Source organism: Ascaphus truei, chromosome 9 (genome assembly GCF_040206685.1).
Source record: "Ascaphus truei isolate aAscTru1 chromosome 9, aAscTru1.hap1, whole genome shotgun sequence".
NCBI lineage: Eukaryota > Metazoa > Chordata > Amphibia > Anura > Ascaphidae > Ascaphus > Ascaphus truei.
In genome coordinates this window covers 31,838,196-31,856,400 of record NC_134491.1, presented here as the reverse complement: position 1 = coordinate 31,856,400, position 18,205 = coordinate 31,838,196, and the positions used below count along the sequence as shown (strand labels likewise).

At 45.1% G+C, this 18,205-nt stretch overlaps 1 protein-coding gene across 4 annotated transcripts in view; it reads left to right on the top strand.

Annotated features, from left to right (window-relative positions):
* The window catches only part of LTK (leukocyte receptor tyrosine kinase), a 97,391-nt gene extending 87,755 nt beyond the window's left edge, over window positions 1-9,636 (top strand). For 2 of the 4 annotated variants that reach the window (XM_075614296.1, XM_075614295.1), the window contains exons 25-28: window positions 2,655-2,756; window positions 4,376-4,510; window positions 5,839-5,929; window positions 6,776-9,636. In XM_075614296.1, the coding sequence (XP_075470411.1) occupies window positions 2,655-2,756; window positions 4,376-4,510; window positions 5,839-5,929; window positions 6,776-7,162 (715 nt within the window). In that variant the 3' untranslated portion in view covers window positions 7,163-9,636. The remainder of the gene's footprint in view (window positions 1-2,654; window positions 2,757-4,375; window positions 4,511-5,838; window positions 5,930-6,775) is intronic. The other 2 variants (XM_075614294.1, XM_075614293.1) reach the window with 1 other exon arrangement.
* The last annotated feature ends 8,569 nt before the right edge of the window (window positions 9,637-18,205 follow it).

The window sequence follows — 18,205 nt, the reverse complement described above, 5'->3', positions numbered from 1 at the left end:
TGATCAACCAGCTGGTGGCCAGTCAGCTTTGGCACCGGCTGATAGCCATGGGTCCAACCCCCGAATTTATCAACAAGATCCAGAGGAGGTTGATGGATTTCCTCTGGATGGGGAAGCATTGGGTCTCTGCGGGAGTTGCGTGTCTCCCTTTGGAGGAGGGTGGACAGGGAGTGGTGTGTGTCCGCTCCCAGTTACACACTTTCCGCCTCCAGTACCTGCAGAGATACCTATTCGCAGATCCGTCTCCGCAGTGGTGCCAGCTGGCAACCAGTTTCTTTCGCCAGCTGCGCAATATGAGGTATGACCGGCAATTGTTTATCATCAGGCCTGAGGGTTTAGGTAGAGACCTCTCGGTGCTGCCGGCATACTACCGGGACTTACTGAAGGCCTGGAAATTGGTCTCCGCGACCAGGAAGAAACAGGCGGTGGGGGTTGATATCCTCGCCGAGCCCCTGCTGTATAATCCGGCAGTGGGGGCTCGGATGTTGGATTCACCCTCTATTTGCCGCCGACTAATCCTGGCGCAGGTGACCAGAGTCGGAGATCTCCTGGACTATGAGCGGCGAGACTGGGTAGGAGCAGAGGAGCTCGCGCCCCGTATGGGTCTGCTTACTGCCCGCGTCCCTCGTCGTTTGATCCAGGAGATTAAAGATGCTATCCACCCCGACTCACGCACCTTCATCGAGGGGGTTTTGCAGACCGGAGAGCCTTGTCACCCTATCAACTTCAGCTCTCCGAATCTTTGCGTAGAACCCAAACCAAGGCAACCCCCTCGAGTTCCTATCTCCCCAAACCTCAGCAGGTTGGGGGATATGTCCCCGGCATGTTTTCGCGGCATGCCGAGGAAAGTCCTGTATTCTCTGGTGCTCCATATAGTGCACTACCTCGCCCTTGTCACCCGCCCAGATACCATCTGGAGGCGGGTATTTTTTGGGAACGAGGACGAGAGACCCCGGTGGAGAGAGCTCTATTCAGCTTTGGTTCCCCGTCCCGCCGGGGATTTGAGTTGGAGGGTCCTCCACGGTGCACTGAGCACAGGAGAGTATTTGGCACACTTCACGGACTCCCCCGCCGCCTGTCCCTTCTGTGGTGAGCGGGAGTCCGTATTCCACATTTATCTGAGCTGCGCCAGACTGCAGCCCCTCTTATCCACTTTGAGGAGCCTTCTTCTGCAGTTCTGGCTGGGTTTTTCCCCTCATCATTTTATTTTTGGGTGCCCAGTGTCCCGAGACAATAAGCCTAGGGATCTCCTAGTTAACCTGCTCCTGGCAGTGGCTAAGGTAGCCATTTACAAGACCAGGAAGCAGCGTTTGGAGAAGGGGGTCCCAACGAACATCGTGGCAGTGTTCCGGGCGCTGGTGCACTCCCGTATTCGGGCAGAGTTCACGTACGCCGAGTCCGCTGGGACGGTTTCGGAGTTTACCTCCCAGTGGGCGTTAGGCGGGGTGCTCTGCTCGGTATCCCCCATCAGGGGTTCTTCTGAGTTAACCCTTCTTTTTTAAGTGCATTTTTTACAGTGCACTTGCTGATTCCCTTATATATTTGTTTGACTGGTTTTTCTTTGTTCTACTTGGCAACAAGTAGAATTGCTGTTTAACTGAATTGGCCGGCTTCGCCGGCCAATCAGTATTGAACCAGATCAAAATAGGCTGCTTCACTCACTCAGCACTCTCACCTGCTGCTGCTGCTTCACTCACCTCAGCACTATCACCTGCTGCTTCACTTTGTTGACTCATTCAGAAAGCGGAAACAAGCACACGCCGTCAGGAAAAAGTTTATTTTACTGTGGGAGCTGGCAAACTCAAATTTGCCACACTTTCATGGCCAATTCACCACTTGTGGCGATTGGCGACAGGGTTGCTGTAAGTGTAAGAGATGTGTGCAGAGGTACATATAATGGAGACCGATTTGGGTGAAATTATATCTTGGCTTTATTGAGCCTGTTCCTTTATCCAGGCAAAACATATAAAAACAACAAAATAACAAACCGCTATCCCTTTGTAAGGGCTAACTTACTTCCCCAGACCCTATCTGCAGGACTGGAGAGATATTACCAGCCTATCACCCTAAAGTCTCAGGAGGTACCTTAAGCAGGTGGCCCTCCATGTCTGTCTCTGGCAGGTTCCTGTGTCCTCTGTGTCCAGGAAATATAGGTCTCTGGGTGTCTTCATCTCAGCACAGCCTTTGTGCTCACGACAGTGTCTGTGTGCAGGCTTCTCTGCTGTCCTTCTGTCAGCCCAAATGTGAGCTAAGGAATCTCTCTCATGTTTCTCACATCATGCTTTTCTCAGTCCTAATCAGCCAGGTAGAGTCTGGTTGATTGCCTGTGTGCAATTAACCAGCTCAATGCTGGATTTAGAGGCAGTTTCTTTCTAACAGTGATAAGTCCCTGTTACAGTTGCCCACCTCGGTTCTAGCCAGTGTAAAAGCAGCAATCCTGCTTCGTGATGTTCACCAGTCTTGCCAGTGTTTGCTGAGGGGATTGAAATGGTCGTCCAATAGGAAGCTGCAAAGGATGATGTCGCGCTTTCCTATTGGCCAATGGAACCGGATAGATTTGATGGCCATTTTGTTTCAATAGTTACATGCAACACAAATGCTAAAGGATGCACAGTTGAGTAATTGACCAGTGGGTAATGCTGCTTGTATTGCAGAGCAAGCTACTATCGTAAAGGAGGCAGAGCCATGCTACCCGTCAAGTGGATGCCACCAGAAGCTTTCCTAGAAGGGATCTTCACATCTAAAACGGACACCTGGTAATGAGGAGTGATTGAAGCTATAGTTACTTTAGTTCATGACATCCGCTAAACTAAAAAAAATATTGTGTTTTTTATTTTTATAAATGTCAAAATAATTAAACCAAATAAAATGAGCAAATAATTATTTAACAATAACGCATTCACATATTCTACTGATCATTTGCATGAGGCTATACAGAAAACAGTCTAAAGGTGATGGCAATTAAAATGAAGATGACAAAAAAAATGCGAACACAAAAAATAAAACAGAATAACAACTACATAAAAATGTTATTACACAAGTAGAGAAGGAGAAAAACTGGAAGAGCACTACTGTAGGTATCAAAAAAGTAGAAAGGAGGGTGCGTATCCCATAAAAATACCTTGAGAAAGCGCTCTGTGAAGCGTGCAGCGTTGGTGGGGCTCTCCATTGCCCTGTTTTTCCATGACCAATAAATAATCTTTTTATGGGATGCGCACCCTCCGTTCTACTTTTTTGTTACCTACAGTAGTGCTCTTCCAGTTTTTCTCCTTCTCCACTAGCCTACCCCTTGGATGGAAGCACACCTGGGGACCACTCACCTTTGGACCGCATGGACTGTGCAGCACTCAGAGTGAGTCAATCGCTTGCTACATGTTTTCCTGTTCAGGACTTTATTTAGACAATTGGTACGTTATAGGGTGTTATTATGCTCAATCTTCCTGGTGTTATTGTTAACAACAGCGTCACTTATTAGTGAGTTTACCATCTGGGACTGCAACCCAGTACCTGTCTTCTATCAAGTTTATGTTTAGGGGTCCCCCCTACAAGTATCTGGTTATTCATTCATTAATTTATCCTACTGTTGGGGTCTTTAGCATTACGCAGTCACATGGTCTATTACACAAGTAGGAAGGAACGTTGCAATGTCCAGTGTGCAGCATTCGTTAGACACTAGTACAGGCATAACCGGCATTAACATACGCAATGGGACCGGAGCATGTATGTAAAGCGAAAATGTACTTAAAGTGAAGCACTACCTTTTTCCCACTTATCGATGCATATACTGTACTGCAATCGTCATATACGTGCATAACTGATGTAAATAACGCATTTGTAACAGGCTCTATAGTCTCCCCGGTTGTACACAGCTTCGGTACAGGTAGGGAGCTGGTATTGCTGTTCAGGACGTGCTGACCGGCGCATGCGCGAGCTGCCGTTTGCCTATTGGGTCATATGTACTTACTCGTGAGTGTACTTAAAGTGAGTGTCCTTAAACCGGGGTATGCCTGTAATAGACACTGTCAGCCTATTTAGTGATTGACTCAAGGATTGATTCTTTTTTAAGGAATTGAACTGGGGTCCCCTGGTGCTTAACCAGGCTATTTTCAGCCTGTGGGATCCCCCGGTTTTGAGGTACTTACAAGTGTTACTTCCTGGACATTTAAACGGTCGTCCAATAGGAAGCCTCAATGCCCCCCTCCCCCCCAAAAAACTAAGCAAAACACTTTAAAGACGGAAATGATCTGCAAAAAGGTTGTGTGTTGTGTATAGTTTGTGTGTCATACTGTACATTAAACTCCTTGTCTCTGTGATAAAGCTTGTTAAGAATGTGCAGTAACTCAATGTGATTTCCTGTTGCATCGTCTCCTGTTAGGTCCTTTGGTGTGCTGCTCTGGGAGATCTTCTCAATGGGCTACATGCCATACCCATGCAAAACCAATCAGGAAGTGCTGGAGTTTGTCACCAGTGGGGGACGCATGGACCCGCCCAAAAACTGCCCTGGGCCAGTGTAAGTATCATTGGTCCAAAGCTGTATAGATAGATTAGTCAAGTATTATACAGCGAAGTTTCTAAATGTTCAAAGTTCAAAAGTTTTGGGCCTGCCGTGTCTTTAGGTCTCAAATCTTAATGCTTATTGCACTATTTTAATAGTGTAGGACCCAGTAATGAACCTACAGTAGTCCCACCTTATTTAATCAGCGTGGAAATTAATAATGGGGGGGGGGAAGAAAAAGGAAAAAAACTCTCGCTTCAGCTTAGTTAAGAAAATTATGAAATAATAACAAAGGTGCAAAAGGGGATAAAGGATAATGGTGAGATGTAGAAAAAGCACACCCTTTTACAAGCACTCATGGTCTACTTTGATATGATGTAGTATTTAAAATAAATTTGAATGATATTAAAGTAAAATAAAGAATGAAATGTATGTTGGTGAATAAATCACTGTGGTGACCAAACATATAAAACAAAAGAACACGCTATATACATAAAAATATAAGGTCTAATATATTACCAACAACATTGCTAGCCATCATTTGGACTATCCTTGGGGCTACGGTTTTAGATATTTTTATGTATATAGCGTGTTCTTTTGTTTTATATGTTTGGTCACCACAGTGATTTATTCACTAACATACATTTCATTCTTTATTTTACTTTAATATCATTCAAATTTATTTTAAATACTACATCATATCAAAGTAGACCATGAGTGCTTGTAAAAGGGTGTGCTTTTTCTACATCTCACCATTAATCAGCGTGGAGGAAGACAGGACTACTAAGGAGGCCAGCTGAGTGTAGAAAGGGGTTTAAAGGGCAGGAAAGAAGGCCTTTGTGTACAGACCACTCGTGCGTGTCCTTGATCCCTTGGGACACCAAGGCATGCAGGCCATATCCCCGTGTGCTTGATGCCAAGGGACACCAGATCTATATAGACGTATATGGACTTCCATACGCTGGGGAAACTGAATGTTGGCCTTGGAAAGCATTATCCTTACTTGCTCACCGTTTTTTTTTGCTGCACCTTGGCGGAGGAAAAGCCTGTGTTTTTGTTTATTGCGCTTTGGCAAAATAAAAGCTTACATTTATTTTCCCAAAGCGAGTCTCCTGTCTTCACCTCTGCACGCAATGGCATTAAGTTAGGCTAACACCATCTCAAGTGACGTAACGGAGGCTTGTGGATCTGGGCCTTGGGCTTGTGGCTTGTGCTTCCTGGAGCTGTGAATAGAGAGGTTCAGTTCTGGAGAAGTTCTGTTAATGACCAACAGTGACTATCAAGCTTTACTGAACAGAACTCTAAGTCCTTTGCTCCCTGTTCGTTCTCCCCCCTTTTATTAGCTATCGAATAATGACACAGTGTTGGCAGCACACACCAGAGCACAGGCCCAACTTCTCTACCATTCTGGAGAGGATCATTTACTGCACACAGGTATGAAGATTTATCACCAAATGATATGCCCGTGTATAACATGCCCACATTGTTATAGGACAATGTTTCATAACCATAATATAACATGGCAATGCATTAGGGCCCATATTACTAAGCGGTGCAGCTCCAACACATCGAGTGTATCAGCGGCGGGCGGGCGGGCCTGGGCAGCAGGGGAGGCGCTAGCAGAGAGGAGGAGAGGAGCAGGGTCTGTGTGCAGCTCACAGATTCCGACCAGCTGGTGGCACTGCAGAGCTCACATGGCACGTCCAGCTCTCCCGGGCAGGTACCTCTCTGCTGTGTGTGTATATTCATAGCTTACTAAATCATTCATTTGAATGACGTGTGTTCCAGCATGGGAGGTGCCTTATGGAGGAGCACTTCTTAGTAAATATGGCCCAAAGTGTATTACGGAACTGTCTCGATATACCGTGAGCTAGCACTTGGGTGCTTTTGTCACCCATAGATTTTTTACTATTTTGTAAATGCAATTCCATTTGCTGCATTCTTTTCTCTGGATAGAAGCAAGCAGACAGTATATACAGTACATGCAAATACCAGCGCCTGCAATGACCCTCCGTATAAGTCCGGAAATTCAGATAATGAAAGATTTTGATATAATATCACAGTTGTTTTTCCTATTTTATCAATGAGTTAGGAACTACTAGCACCTATGGATTGTTAAGCTAGTCCTTAGGCATTCCTGTTACGTTGTAAATATCAAGACTTTACAAGTCTCCTGATACCTCGTAGCAAGTCATATGCAACAAATATTCCTCAGAACAGCTGCTAAGAATTAATCACTAAGCTAATACATTCACTCTAACTGGGCTTGGTATGTTTCAGGATCCTGATGTGATTAACACAGAGTTGCCTGTTGAAAGTGGGCCAGCACCTGAAGATGAGGGAAGCACAATTATGCGCCCGACCAGCGGTAATGGAATGACTCCCCTGGCAAGCAGTCCTCCACTTACTCCTCGGTTGGACGCACAGACCATGGAACATAAACTTGGAGATCTTCCTCAGGAAATATTGGTAGAGAATCTAGTGAGTTGGAACATCAGGGGACCAGACTTGCAATGCATCACCGAATCATCAGGCAGATCATGGTTCCACTCAAATCCCATCTCCACGATAGAGACAAAACCCCAGATGGCACATAAACTGAAGAACAAATCCAAAAACCTTTGGAACCCAACTTATGGTTCCTGGGTCATGGAGAGCACTTGTTGACTCACTCTGGAATCCTAGCGCAAAGCTAAGATGTGAAGACTCAGGATTGGACCCCTGAACTGTGGATCTTCTCCCACCACATGGGTGTATTTAGCATTTCCAAAGAAAATTCCCTGCACACCTATACCACTTTCACCTCTCATTAGTGGGATTGGAGCACTAAACCCTCAGACATTCCCAGGTAGCCCTGTGAATTCTGTTTATGATAATAGCCGTAAAAAAAGACTTCAGAAGAAGACAGCAAACAGACTGGGCCTTGACCTCATTACCCAGTGATAACAGGCAACATGAGTTTTATTGCTTTGGAGGTTTTATTTGTGATTTGAATGGCAATACGGTACTACACAAGTTTTGTTACCATTGAATAATCTCCTAAGTGTGGCTCTATTCAAAATAATTACATACACATATAATGTTAAAAGTCCCAAAACTCAATAGTAAGGAGCAGATTGTTATATTTATCTAAATGTGCGATTTGCCTTGAAGGATGTGACACTGTAACATACGAAATATAGGAATTCTAATGCACAGGGCCCTTGTAGCCCATACATCTTTCCCTCACATCCAAGAGTGACAGGGGTAAATAAGGCAGCCTGGTCTGTACCTCCCAATACAGTAAGACCCATGACCATGAAATCTGCTCCTTTCACTATAAGGTGATTACATAGATACAAGGGGGATTGTAACGGGGACATATCCCTGTTTAAATAAAGCAGCCTCAGAGCTCTGAGAATCCAGCAGAGAGATAGTTGATTGCAGACACTCAATTAACTAGTCTCCACCTGGACTAATGAGAGGTCTGTAAAAAGCCGCGTATGAGACACAGGAGAGAGATTCCTTAGCTCACATTTGGGCTGACAGAAGGAGAGCAGAGAAGCCTGCACACAGACACTGTCTTGAGCACAAAGGCTGAGATCAAGACACCCAGAGACTTATATTTCCTGGACACAAAGGACCCAGGAACCTGCCAGAGACTGACATGGAGGGTCACCTGCTTAAGGTGCCTCCTGAGACTTTGGGGTGATAGGCTAGTAATGGGAATATCCATCCAGCCCTGCAGATAGGGTCTGGGGAAGTAAGTTAGCCCTTACACAGGGATAGGGGTTTGTTATTTTGTTGTTTTTTTTGTATATTTTGCCTGGTTAAAGGAACAGGCTCAATAAAGCCAGGATATAATTTCACCCAAATCGGTCTCCATTTGCATACCTCTGCACACATCTCTCACAGGTATCAATGGCACTTCAAATATGTCCCTCTCAATGCACAATTGACAGCTATACAGAGATAAAGACATTTACTTATGCGGTCTGTCTCTCCCATCGGTAAGTTACATGCAGAGAAGCGGATGTCCACAGCACTCAGGATGAAAATTAAATTTGTTTACATTTATTTTTCTCCAGCAGAAAAAGCACATAACAATAACTGTTCCTGCTGTCCCCAAATAAATGTGAACTGACTAGTGAGTGCTGCAGAAATCCTCTTTTCTACATGTGATACTTGGGGTCCTGGAGGTGGTCTCCCGTGCAACAACCGATCCTATCATGCTGGTTACAGCTGCATCTTTTCTGAAACCGATGCTATTAACATTGCTAAGTGACACGGTGATGAGATGGCTCGGATCTAGAGCAACCCTAATCCCATTCACCAAGGGGCGGCTGCCATCCCAGATTTACAATTCGGACTGTTGTAGTGAGATAATTCATAAATACATCTGATTTCATATAATCTTTGTCGTGCAATCTATTGTTTTCTGCATTTTTTTTGGAGGGTACACATGCCATCTGCAGAGGTGCCAACCTACAAAGAATAAAATCGGTGTCCTTTAGCCAAAAAGAAAGTATTTTAATGGATAAGCATTGATTTTTTTATCAGCAGTGAGACTCCATTGATGTCTGTGGAGCGATGTATGCTCAAGATCAGTGAGCCGCACAGTAAAGCAGCGAGCACTGACAGGTCGTCAGCATATGACTGTGCTGTGCTAATAGCACTCTTAACCCCTTCACTGCCAGAGTGGCCTGCAACCCCTTGGTTCACAAGCCAGGCCCCCATTGGCGGTGAAGGGGTCCATGACAATAACTGGATATACTGTGACCGACCTTGGCGTCCCGAGCAAATGAAGCTCAGTAACGCATTTCCAAGGGGGCCATGTATAAAGGGATTGAAAAGAGGAAGGCGACGTACAGCACAAAAGAAAACATATTTGCATCAGCACCAGACGCAAAAAACTAGTTAGACGCAGATCCTTCATTTATGACACAAAGTTATAATGCGGAGTTTTATACACCACATTACAATATGTGCGTCTGGTGTCTCCTACTGTAACCACTACCCCAACACACAAGAGGTGGTGGGAGTAAAAAAAACCAGCGATGCTACTCAAAAAATGTCCATATAATACACACACACATATATATATGCTCCCCAAAGGTGATTTTTTGCTGTTTATGTGCCAATAAAAAGTTTTTTGTACTGATAGAGAGCAGTCTGGTCCACACTTTTTCCCAAAGGCTCGCTGCACCGCCTCACATCTCCATTCCCCTGGCGTACCCCAAAACACAAGCTGACGCACGGAGGGGCAAAAGTACAGACAATTACTTTGATATATTGACACTTAGAGACATATAATCTTCCATTCAGACAGCGCGTGCAAGGAAGAGACAATGTTCAGTTTTAAAATGTATTCCATATACATAAAAAAAGGTGACTCAGCTTCAAAATAAGAAATGCAGGACCCCGGCTATCACGCTATACACAGCCCCGGGTAGGGTAAAGACGCCTTGTTTGGCCGGACCGTCTGTTCAGTGTCACGTGAGCAGAGACGTCTCTGTGTCATGTATGTACGTCTTTGAAATGCATTTCTAAGCATCAATTTTACTGCAAAAAGTTTAACTGTGTCCCTTTATACACAGCATAAACACAGTAACAATACGTTAAAGCATTGCTTATCCTTGTTAACTGATATTTAGCAGTGCAAGCACCAGGAATAATGCCTTTGTCAGTACTGAATAAACATGAAAGCTTGCAAGTTAAAAGGAGAGAAACAGAATTACTTTACAGGTATAACCTCACTTATTTTACTTCTCAGCTGAGCTGCTGAATTCTGTTACCTGTGCACAACAGAGCCAAAGTGTGTGTGTTAGGCCTGTGACGTGGTGCAGGGAGCGGCGCTGGGCAGCGCTGACGCTCATGCTCTCCTGCTCAAGCAGGAGATTTTTTCTGTCCCTGCATGAGCGTCAGCGAGCGCGCTTGTGTGCCGGGTGGGAGGCTTTCGGGAGGCGGGGCTAGCGCGACACGTCACGGCGCCGATGTTACGGATTGCCATTGGCTTCTGGCAGTCACGTGACCGGCCCTGTGCTTCCATGAGCGGCAAAATGTAAACTTGCCTGTCTCCTGCATTTCCGCACGCCTGCGGAATCGCCGTCTAAAGCCGCGCTGATAGGGATAATGTTTCCCCTCAGTGCACCTCAGCACGGTCTTTTTGACCATGTCCGAGGCCTTATGCGTGTGCGTATGTCTCATGCTTACAAAAGGCAGTTAACCAGCAAATATTGTCTGAGGAGAGAGCATCCTGCTTGTGTTTAATCTCAACTTCTTTCCTGTGCTGTGGCTTCTTTTGACTTTTCTTTGTCATGTTTGAGATAATGATGATCGCTTTGATTCAATTAGTATATATCCAGTTTACCATTAAAAAAACGTGCTAGTCATTTACTAACCGTGCTAGCTATGAACATTGAACACTCGTATACAGGCCGTGTATTCTGGGCCTGTGCTTTACACTTGGAATGAGGAAGGAAAAGCTCAAAGATAAAATTTCCCTGAAATATTTCAGCGCCAGAGGGGCCTGCAATGCATTTGGGGTTAAGAAGAATTACGCAATTAACCCCTTGCTTCAAATGATAGCCTTTTGAATACTGACAATTTCTCTTTCTACTGTGAGGTGTGACCTCAGAGGAGCCGGAATTCTGAAATCGAGAACTTGAAGATAAATCTTTATTATATATTTGTGAAAGCACTGTATGCCTGTCTGCATCTTCCTGTGTCCCTAGGGGAAATCTCATTGGTCCCTTGGGCCGCCCGCCCCCACACCTCTCATTGGCCTGAGGCGGAGTGACAACACACACACACACACTCTGTTGCTTGGCCTCACTCTCCCCCGTCAGTTGGACCGCAGCTCACCTTCCACACACCCCCCCTCCTCACCCGGTGCCCCTCACTCTCTCCCCCCTTCCCACCTCACCCAAATCCCCACGCTCCGCAACATCCCCAGCCGCACCATCACCCTCACCGTGCGCCGCTCCCGGAGAGGGGAAGCGCGGCCCTCCTGCTCAGCAGCAAACTCCAGGCTCCTCCCCCCTCGCTCACAACGAGGAAAAGCGCGGCGCGGCCCTCCTGCACTCCCCCTCACGTGCGCCGGCTCCCGGAGAGGGGAAGCGCGGCCCTCCTGCTCAGCAGCAAACTCCAGGCTCCTCCCCCCTCGCTCACAACGAGGAACGGAGGGGAAGCGCGGCGCGGCCCGGGCCTCCTGCACTCCCCCTCACGTGCGCCGGCTCCCGGACGGAGGGGAAGCGCGGCGCGGGCCTCCTCACGTGCACCGGCTCCAGACGGAGGGTAAGCGCGGCGCGGGCCTCCTGCCACTCTTGCCCCCCCGCCAGCTTCCCGAACTCACCTCCTGCCCCAGCCAGATGCCACGGGGTCAAGGTAAGTCACCCAGTCACCCACACACCCACCCAGTCACCTTCACCCAGTCACCCACTTTCACCCAGTCACCCACTCACTCACTCACCCACCCACCCACTCAGTCACCCACCCACTCAGTCACCCACCCACCCACTCACTTAGTCACCCACCCACTTAGTCACCCACCCACTCACTCAGTCACCCACACACCCACACACCCAGTCACCCACACACCCACTTTCACCCACTCACTCAGTCACCCACCCACTCACTCAGTCACCCACCCACTCAGTCACTCACCCAGTCACCCACCCATTCAGTCAGTCACCCACCCATTCACTCAGTCACCCACCCATTCAGTCAATCACCCAGTCACCCACCCATTCAGTCAGTCACCCGGGGGAAGCCCAACCCTGTCGTCCGCCCCCCCAAAATTACATCCTGGGCAACGCCGGGTCTCTCAGCTAGTAGAGAATAAAGAGGAAGCCTTGGGTTCTCTGTATCCTTTCAGAGTTACAAGACAGGAAGTGACCAGTTCTGGATTATTGCCTCAAAGTAATAGATTGACCGAAGCTAAAAAAACTCAAACAAACTGCTTTTAAAGAGGCAATGCAAGCATGTGATTTTGTTTGCGAATATTTAACATAGGATTGAAGCATTGAGTTTCAATCAATGAGACAGAGACACCAGCACAAGGGGAATCAGAGTGCTAGTCACACTGCTGGAAAGAAACCTTGAACATTATTCTGACATCCTGCGACTGTGCTGATCAATTCTATCTGCCACAATTTCCTGAGACCTGGAGGCAGTATGCTTAAGGGAGAGGATCCCTAGACCAAAAGTGAGCCGACCAGGGTGATAAACAGGGAAGTGTGATGATACATTTAAGGGCCTCTTAAAAGTTTGCCTAAGGCCCCACAAAACCCAGAGTCACCACTGCTCACCACACTAATCCGCAGAGCCTAATATATGAGCACAATAAACAACAGATACTCTAGGGTGCTGCATACGTCTTCTTCATACACATTTGATTTTTAACTCAACTGAAAAAGATTTAAAATGTCAGTGCAATGGCTGTAGGAATGCTTATTTAGTATATATTGTGCATCTCAAACATGTGCCTTGCCTTCTTTTTTGTTGTTGATGGACAGTTTGTACACTGTTTTTTCTAGATGGCTAATACAATATTATCTTGGTGTGCATGAATATGTATTGTTTAAGCACAGGGAATACATATCATAGTGCAATAACCATTTATATAAATGTCCTCAGTGCACTGTTTCTCACACTCAAGGAAACCCAACCACACCAGATTTTTGAAAGCTGCATTATATATTGTTGCTTAGGGTACTGGCACTACCCCCCCCCTCCCTCCCCCACTCACATACGTGTGCGTGTGTATATATATGTCTACAGGCATCTATACACCTAAGTAGAACTGCTATGAAAACATGTTATTACTATACTAGTCCTGTGTTTTGAAAACCCATACTTGATTTTTAAGAAATGTATGCTCACATTAGAACGTTTGTAAGACAAAACAAACAAGGGTTAACATTTAATAAGTCTTGTTCTATAAGCTGTGATCGCACCAATCCAGCACTACCTCACGGAAAGTCCCATTGTAGTGAGTAGCGTTTTCCGTTTGATAGCGACAGATTCAGCGCAATCACATCTTACAGAATTAGGCCCAATTACTTTCTTTTCCTCCTTTGGGTTTAATGCATTTGAACACTTCACAGCCAATAACCCTGTTAGTGAGAACAAACATGCTGTCACAGCGCTGTTTATTTTCCCATGTAGTAATGTGATAGGGAAGCATAACACAACCTTGCGATACACTGCAGAAGTTTACAATGTGGGACTCGCTGCCCCTCCCTTCCAATTGAGCAGTGTTGGTGATGCATAGAGTCAATAACAAATGATGGAAATTCAAACACTCAAGATGAGCCAACATACACATTCTATCATTTGCAGGCAATGTCTGTCTTTTTGTGCTGGGTAAAATCTAATATAATGGGATACTGTAATATATAGTAACTCTGTATAATCCTCCTCTTAATACTGTATGTTGGTAATAATGTTGGCATGTATTCGCAGTCCAGGGGGAGCATAAAGCGAAACAGGACAAAACACAACAGTCTAAGTGCAGACAGTTAAATAAAGTAAATAAACTCTGTAGAATTCTTGGCTCCTATGTGCAGCCTACTCACAGGATTTTAGTGAAAAACGGGCAACAAGAGACAGCTTGGATAGCAGGAAAAACTTCAGGCTTTGGAGTGATGTTATTCTCCAATCACAGCGAGATGAGGATGCATGTAAAAAAGAAATATATCCATAGTGCTGACCAATAGTAAAACGTAATTTTATAATGGTACTAAAAATGCACACTTACAATAAAAAACCGTTAAACGCATGAATCACCAATTGTGATATAGGAGAGTCGATATGTGCCTGGCTCACACCCCGCCTCCGTTTAGCGATCGATCAGATGGTAGGACGCCTCTGCGGTCAGCTCTCTACTTCCCGGTGACTCTCTGGGGCGTCGCGTCGCTTCCGGTTTCGGCTTTTGGATTGACAGTCATTAGTACCTCGTCTCTCCTCCTCTGGGCGGTTTCCACTCAACGCGTTTCGCCAATCAGATGCGTGGCTTCGTCAGGAGTGCGGGGGGTGAGCCAGGTTGCACATAGGAGCAAAGAATTCTACAGAGTTTATTTACTTTATTTAATTGTCTGCACTTAAGACTGTTGTGTTTTGTCCTGTTTCCCTTTATGCTACCCCTGGACTGCGAATACATTTCCACGATTTGTTGACCAGAGAAAACAGGCCCTACCAGATGAGTCTGAGCAGGGGGTTATAATTCATATATATACATTTTTTCACGTATTTGCACTATTATTACTCACTGTTATTTATGAGTTATTTATTATCACTTTATTTTAAGTGGTCACTAATAGTGTTAGCGCCTGTTTTTTTCACCGTCACACATCAGGCAATAATGTTGGCTACATCTGTACGCAGCACTTTACAGAATTATAATACAGGCAGTACAGGGAGATAATAAACAAAGTTACACAACTGAGTTAAACAGGAAGTTAAACAATAGGAATTGGGGAGTCCCTGCCATCCAAAGCTTACAATCTAAAAATAATGTATCTAAAGTTTCTTTTCAACGTTACTTTAAAATCCACTAACCACCCTCCTTCCTTCACCAGCACGCTTCCTGCTTGGTGATGGGCCTGGGTAGTGAGAGACTGTACATGTAGCACACCAATTATCTAAACAATCCGAAGACCCTCAACAGGCATGTAATGCAAGTGTCAATCAAACTGGTGATAGACAGATATGTTTCACCGATAACTCAAAAGTGGTTTACAGGTTGATAGGAGACCAGTCCTATGTAATCCAGTTTGCACCAGATATTCTTTTTTTCTGCTATGCCTGGAGATTCATTTCCTCCTTTTCACAGTGCAAACTGGGATGAAGTATTGTATTGTATGTCTTTATTTATATAGCGCCATTAATGTACATAGCGCTTCACAGTAGTAATACACGGTGTAATCATATAAATAACAGATAATATAAATAACAGGTCATGGGAATAAGTGCTTCAGGCATAAAAGTAACATTAAGGAAGAGGAGTCCCTGATCTGAGGAGCTTACAATCTAATTAAATCCAATCCAAGTAAAGCAATAACCATTTGTAGATGTATTATGAAACGAAGAATGTATCTGTGGACATAAACAGAACATGTATACAATTAATTTAAACCACAAGAGAATCTTTATTAGAGTAACACAAAATTGACATAAAGGGAAAACTGTTCTTATTATATAGTTTAATGTATGAGCCATTTCATTGAACCTAGTCGACACAAGACACTTTATATAAAACGTCAAGGGCAGGCTATACGTCAACTAAGAAAAACAGTACTTTGAATGTTTTCATGTAAGTTAATTGCTTGTGCTAGAAATATCAGCAACTGCCTAAATATCAAAATAATGAAGGTAAATGATACCAAGTTATGAACACTCTGGGTTTTCCGCTGTGTGTTCTCATGATCAGTGTTTTAGATCTCTGCTGTTCTACTGTCACCTCATTCAATGTCATTGATGGCTCTGGCAGTGACAGGGACCATTTGATTACAGCAGGGGGAGCATGTTTAAAGGTTGTGGTTTTAATATAACATTTTAATTCAGGATTGTAGGACCCTGGATCCTGCAATGGAGCTCTCCCCGGCCCCCCACCCCCCATGTATATATCCCTTATAATAATATATATAATAAACACAAACAAATATCTGGGAGTGCAAAGGTTGCGGCTTTTATTATCATACATCCCATAACCCGATAAGTGCCAACGCTGCCAGAGTACTCAACCAGCGGGTAAATGTCAATGGTACACATACCATGGCCCGCAGCGCCCCCCAAGCCGAGCACTGGCCCGCGGCCGCTTTCCAACAAAGGGTCCATGGAACCCACAGCACAATGGGTCCTGCTCACTCGCTACTCCCAACCAAATTAGGGCATTACCGAACCATAAAGCCCCGTCTTTTAAGGTTAAAGCGCACTTACCCCGCAACAGCTGCTGGGACCGAGGCAACAACATGCCTCGAAATGCCCACCTCAGAGGAATAAACAGACATTATAATATTTTCTTTACTATTTATCTTTTTTTTTTTTTTTTTTAATTCAACAAGTACGAGCAACAGTATAACATCTTAACAAAGGGAAGGGCGGGCGGGAACCTTCCTGGCAGGGTGCTGAATGTTTTCCTGCCCCCACACAGGACCTAAATGGCCTCTCCCCGGCCTCCTCCCCATCGCGTCACCATCATCCGGTAAGAGGAGAAAACGGCCTCACAAAGTAAGGGGAGGGGCAGCCTAGCTCATGCCGCCCTGTCACCTACGGCCTCGTCCAGGCTGAGTCAGCCAATGAGGGCGAACCGCTCACGTGATGTCACGGGCACGCCTCCTAAGTGCGCAACTAGCTGGCAAGGAATTGCCCAGCACCTCACGTCGTGGCGCTCGAGCTCCACCGAGCGCGCTCCCACCCTGGACGAAGCCTAAGGCAAGGGTGCACAAACTGGGGGCTCCACCCTTACAGAGGCCCCGCACTCTTCCCCATAACAATTTAAATTGATAGCCAGGGGAGAGGGCGAAGCCTCTGAAATTCCCCCCCTCTTACCTGCTCTCCGGCCTCTCCTGACGACGTGTCGCCATGACAATAGCCTTTAAAATTAAAAAAAAATAGAAACAATGAACAATGTAAAAAAACAATAAAGGACAAGAAGAGAACATAATATATTTGGGGTTAGACAACAGATGGTTGAACTTCCTTTTCTGCACTTTACGGGGTGATACTGTAAAGCCTATAAGTCACATTTGTAAAGGCATTTACATCAAAAGTGTTATGTTACAGAGACTATAAATAAATAAAAAGACAGTCGGCGCTGTGCGGTGGCTTTATATAGTTTTGTGTAAATTTAGACGACCATCGCTAATGTGTGTGTGACTTCTGGGAAATTTGCAAAAGTTGCCATATTTCCCTGATAGCTGCAATACATTTGGTAAAGGCTTTTTGTAAATGTGCGCTTTTTATTCACAAATTGTTGATTTGAAGCCGTCAGACACATTTGCACGTTTCCACTGACTACGTGCGCTAGGAATCTCTTCTGTGAATCGCTCTGCATATGCTGTGCATCGTACAACTATGATAAGGAAGTGAGAATAATGGCGACAGGTGGGTAATGCACAGTTAGCAATGTATTAACTTCCATATAAATGAATGAAAATAAATGTGTTGTTAACTGTGCATTATCCCACTTCTCCCAATAATAAACAGAGGGGCAAATGACAGTGCCTTCCAATTTATCAGACACGCGGATGCTACACAGAAACAAATGTGTTTGTGGTTGAAGTGGCATAAAGAAGTAGTACCTGACTTCAAACGATTGTTGATGTCTTAAACATTGTGGAAAAGCTGTTAGAAGTGAGAGAGGCTTCCTAAAATACTTCAATTCATATTTGTATATATGTATGTATAACCTTATTTATATTGCGCCATTCATGTACATAGCGCTTCACAGCAGTAATATACGTGACATAATATAAATAACAAATAATACAAATAACACATAATGGGAAGAAGTGCTTCAGACATAAAAGTAACATTTAGGAAAAGGAGTCCCTGCTCCGAAGAGCTTACAATCTAATATTTGAATACAAAACTGCATCACTAGTATGTCAGTAGTAATGATGCTGTGAGGCAGTACATTACAAAGTAGTGGTACTCTGTTCCCCACACCACCACCACCACACTCTGATCACTGCTTCCCCACCGGGATTCCACAGCACCACCACACTG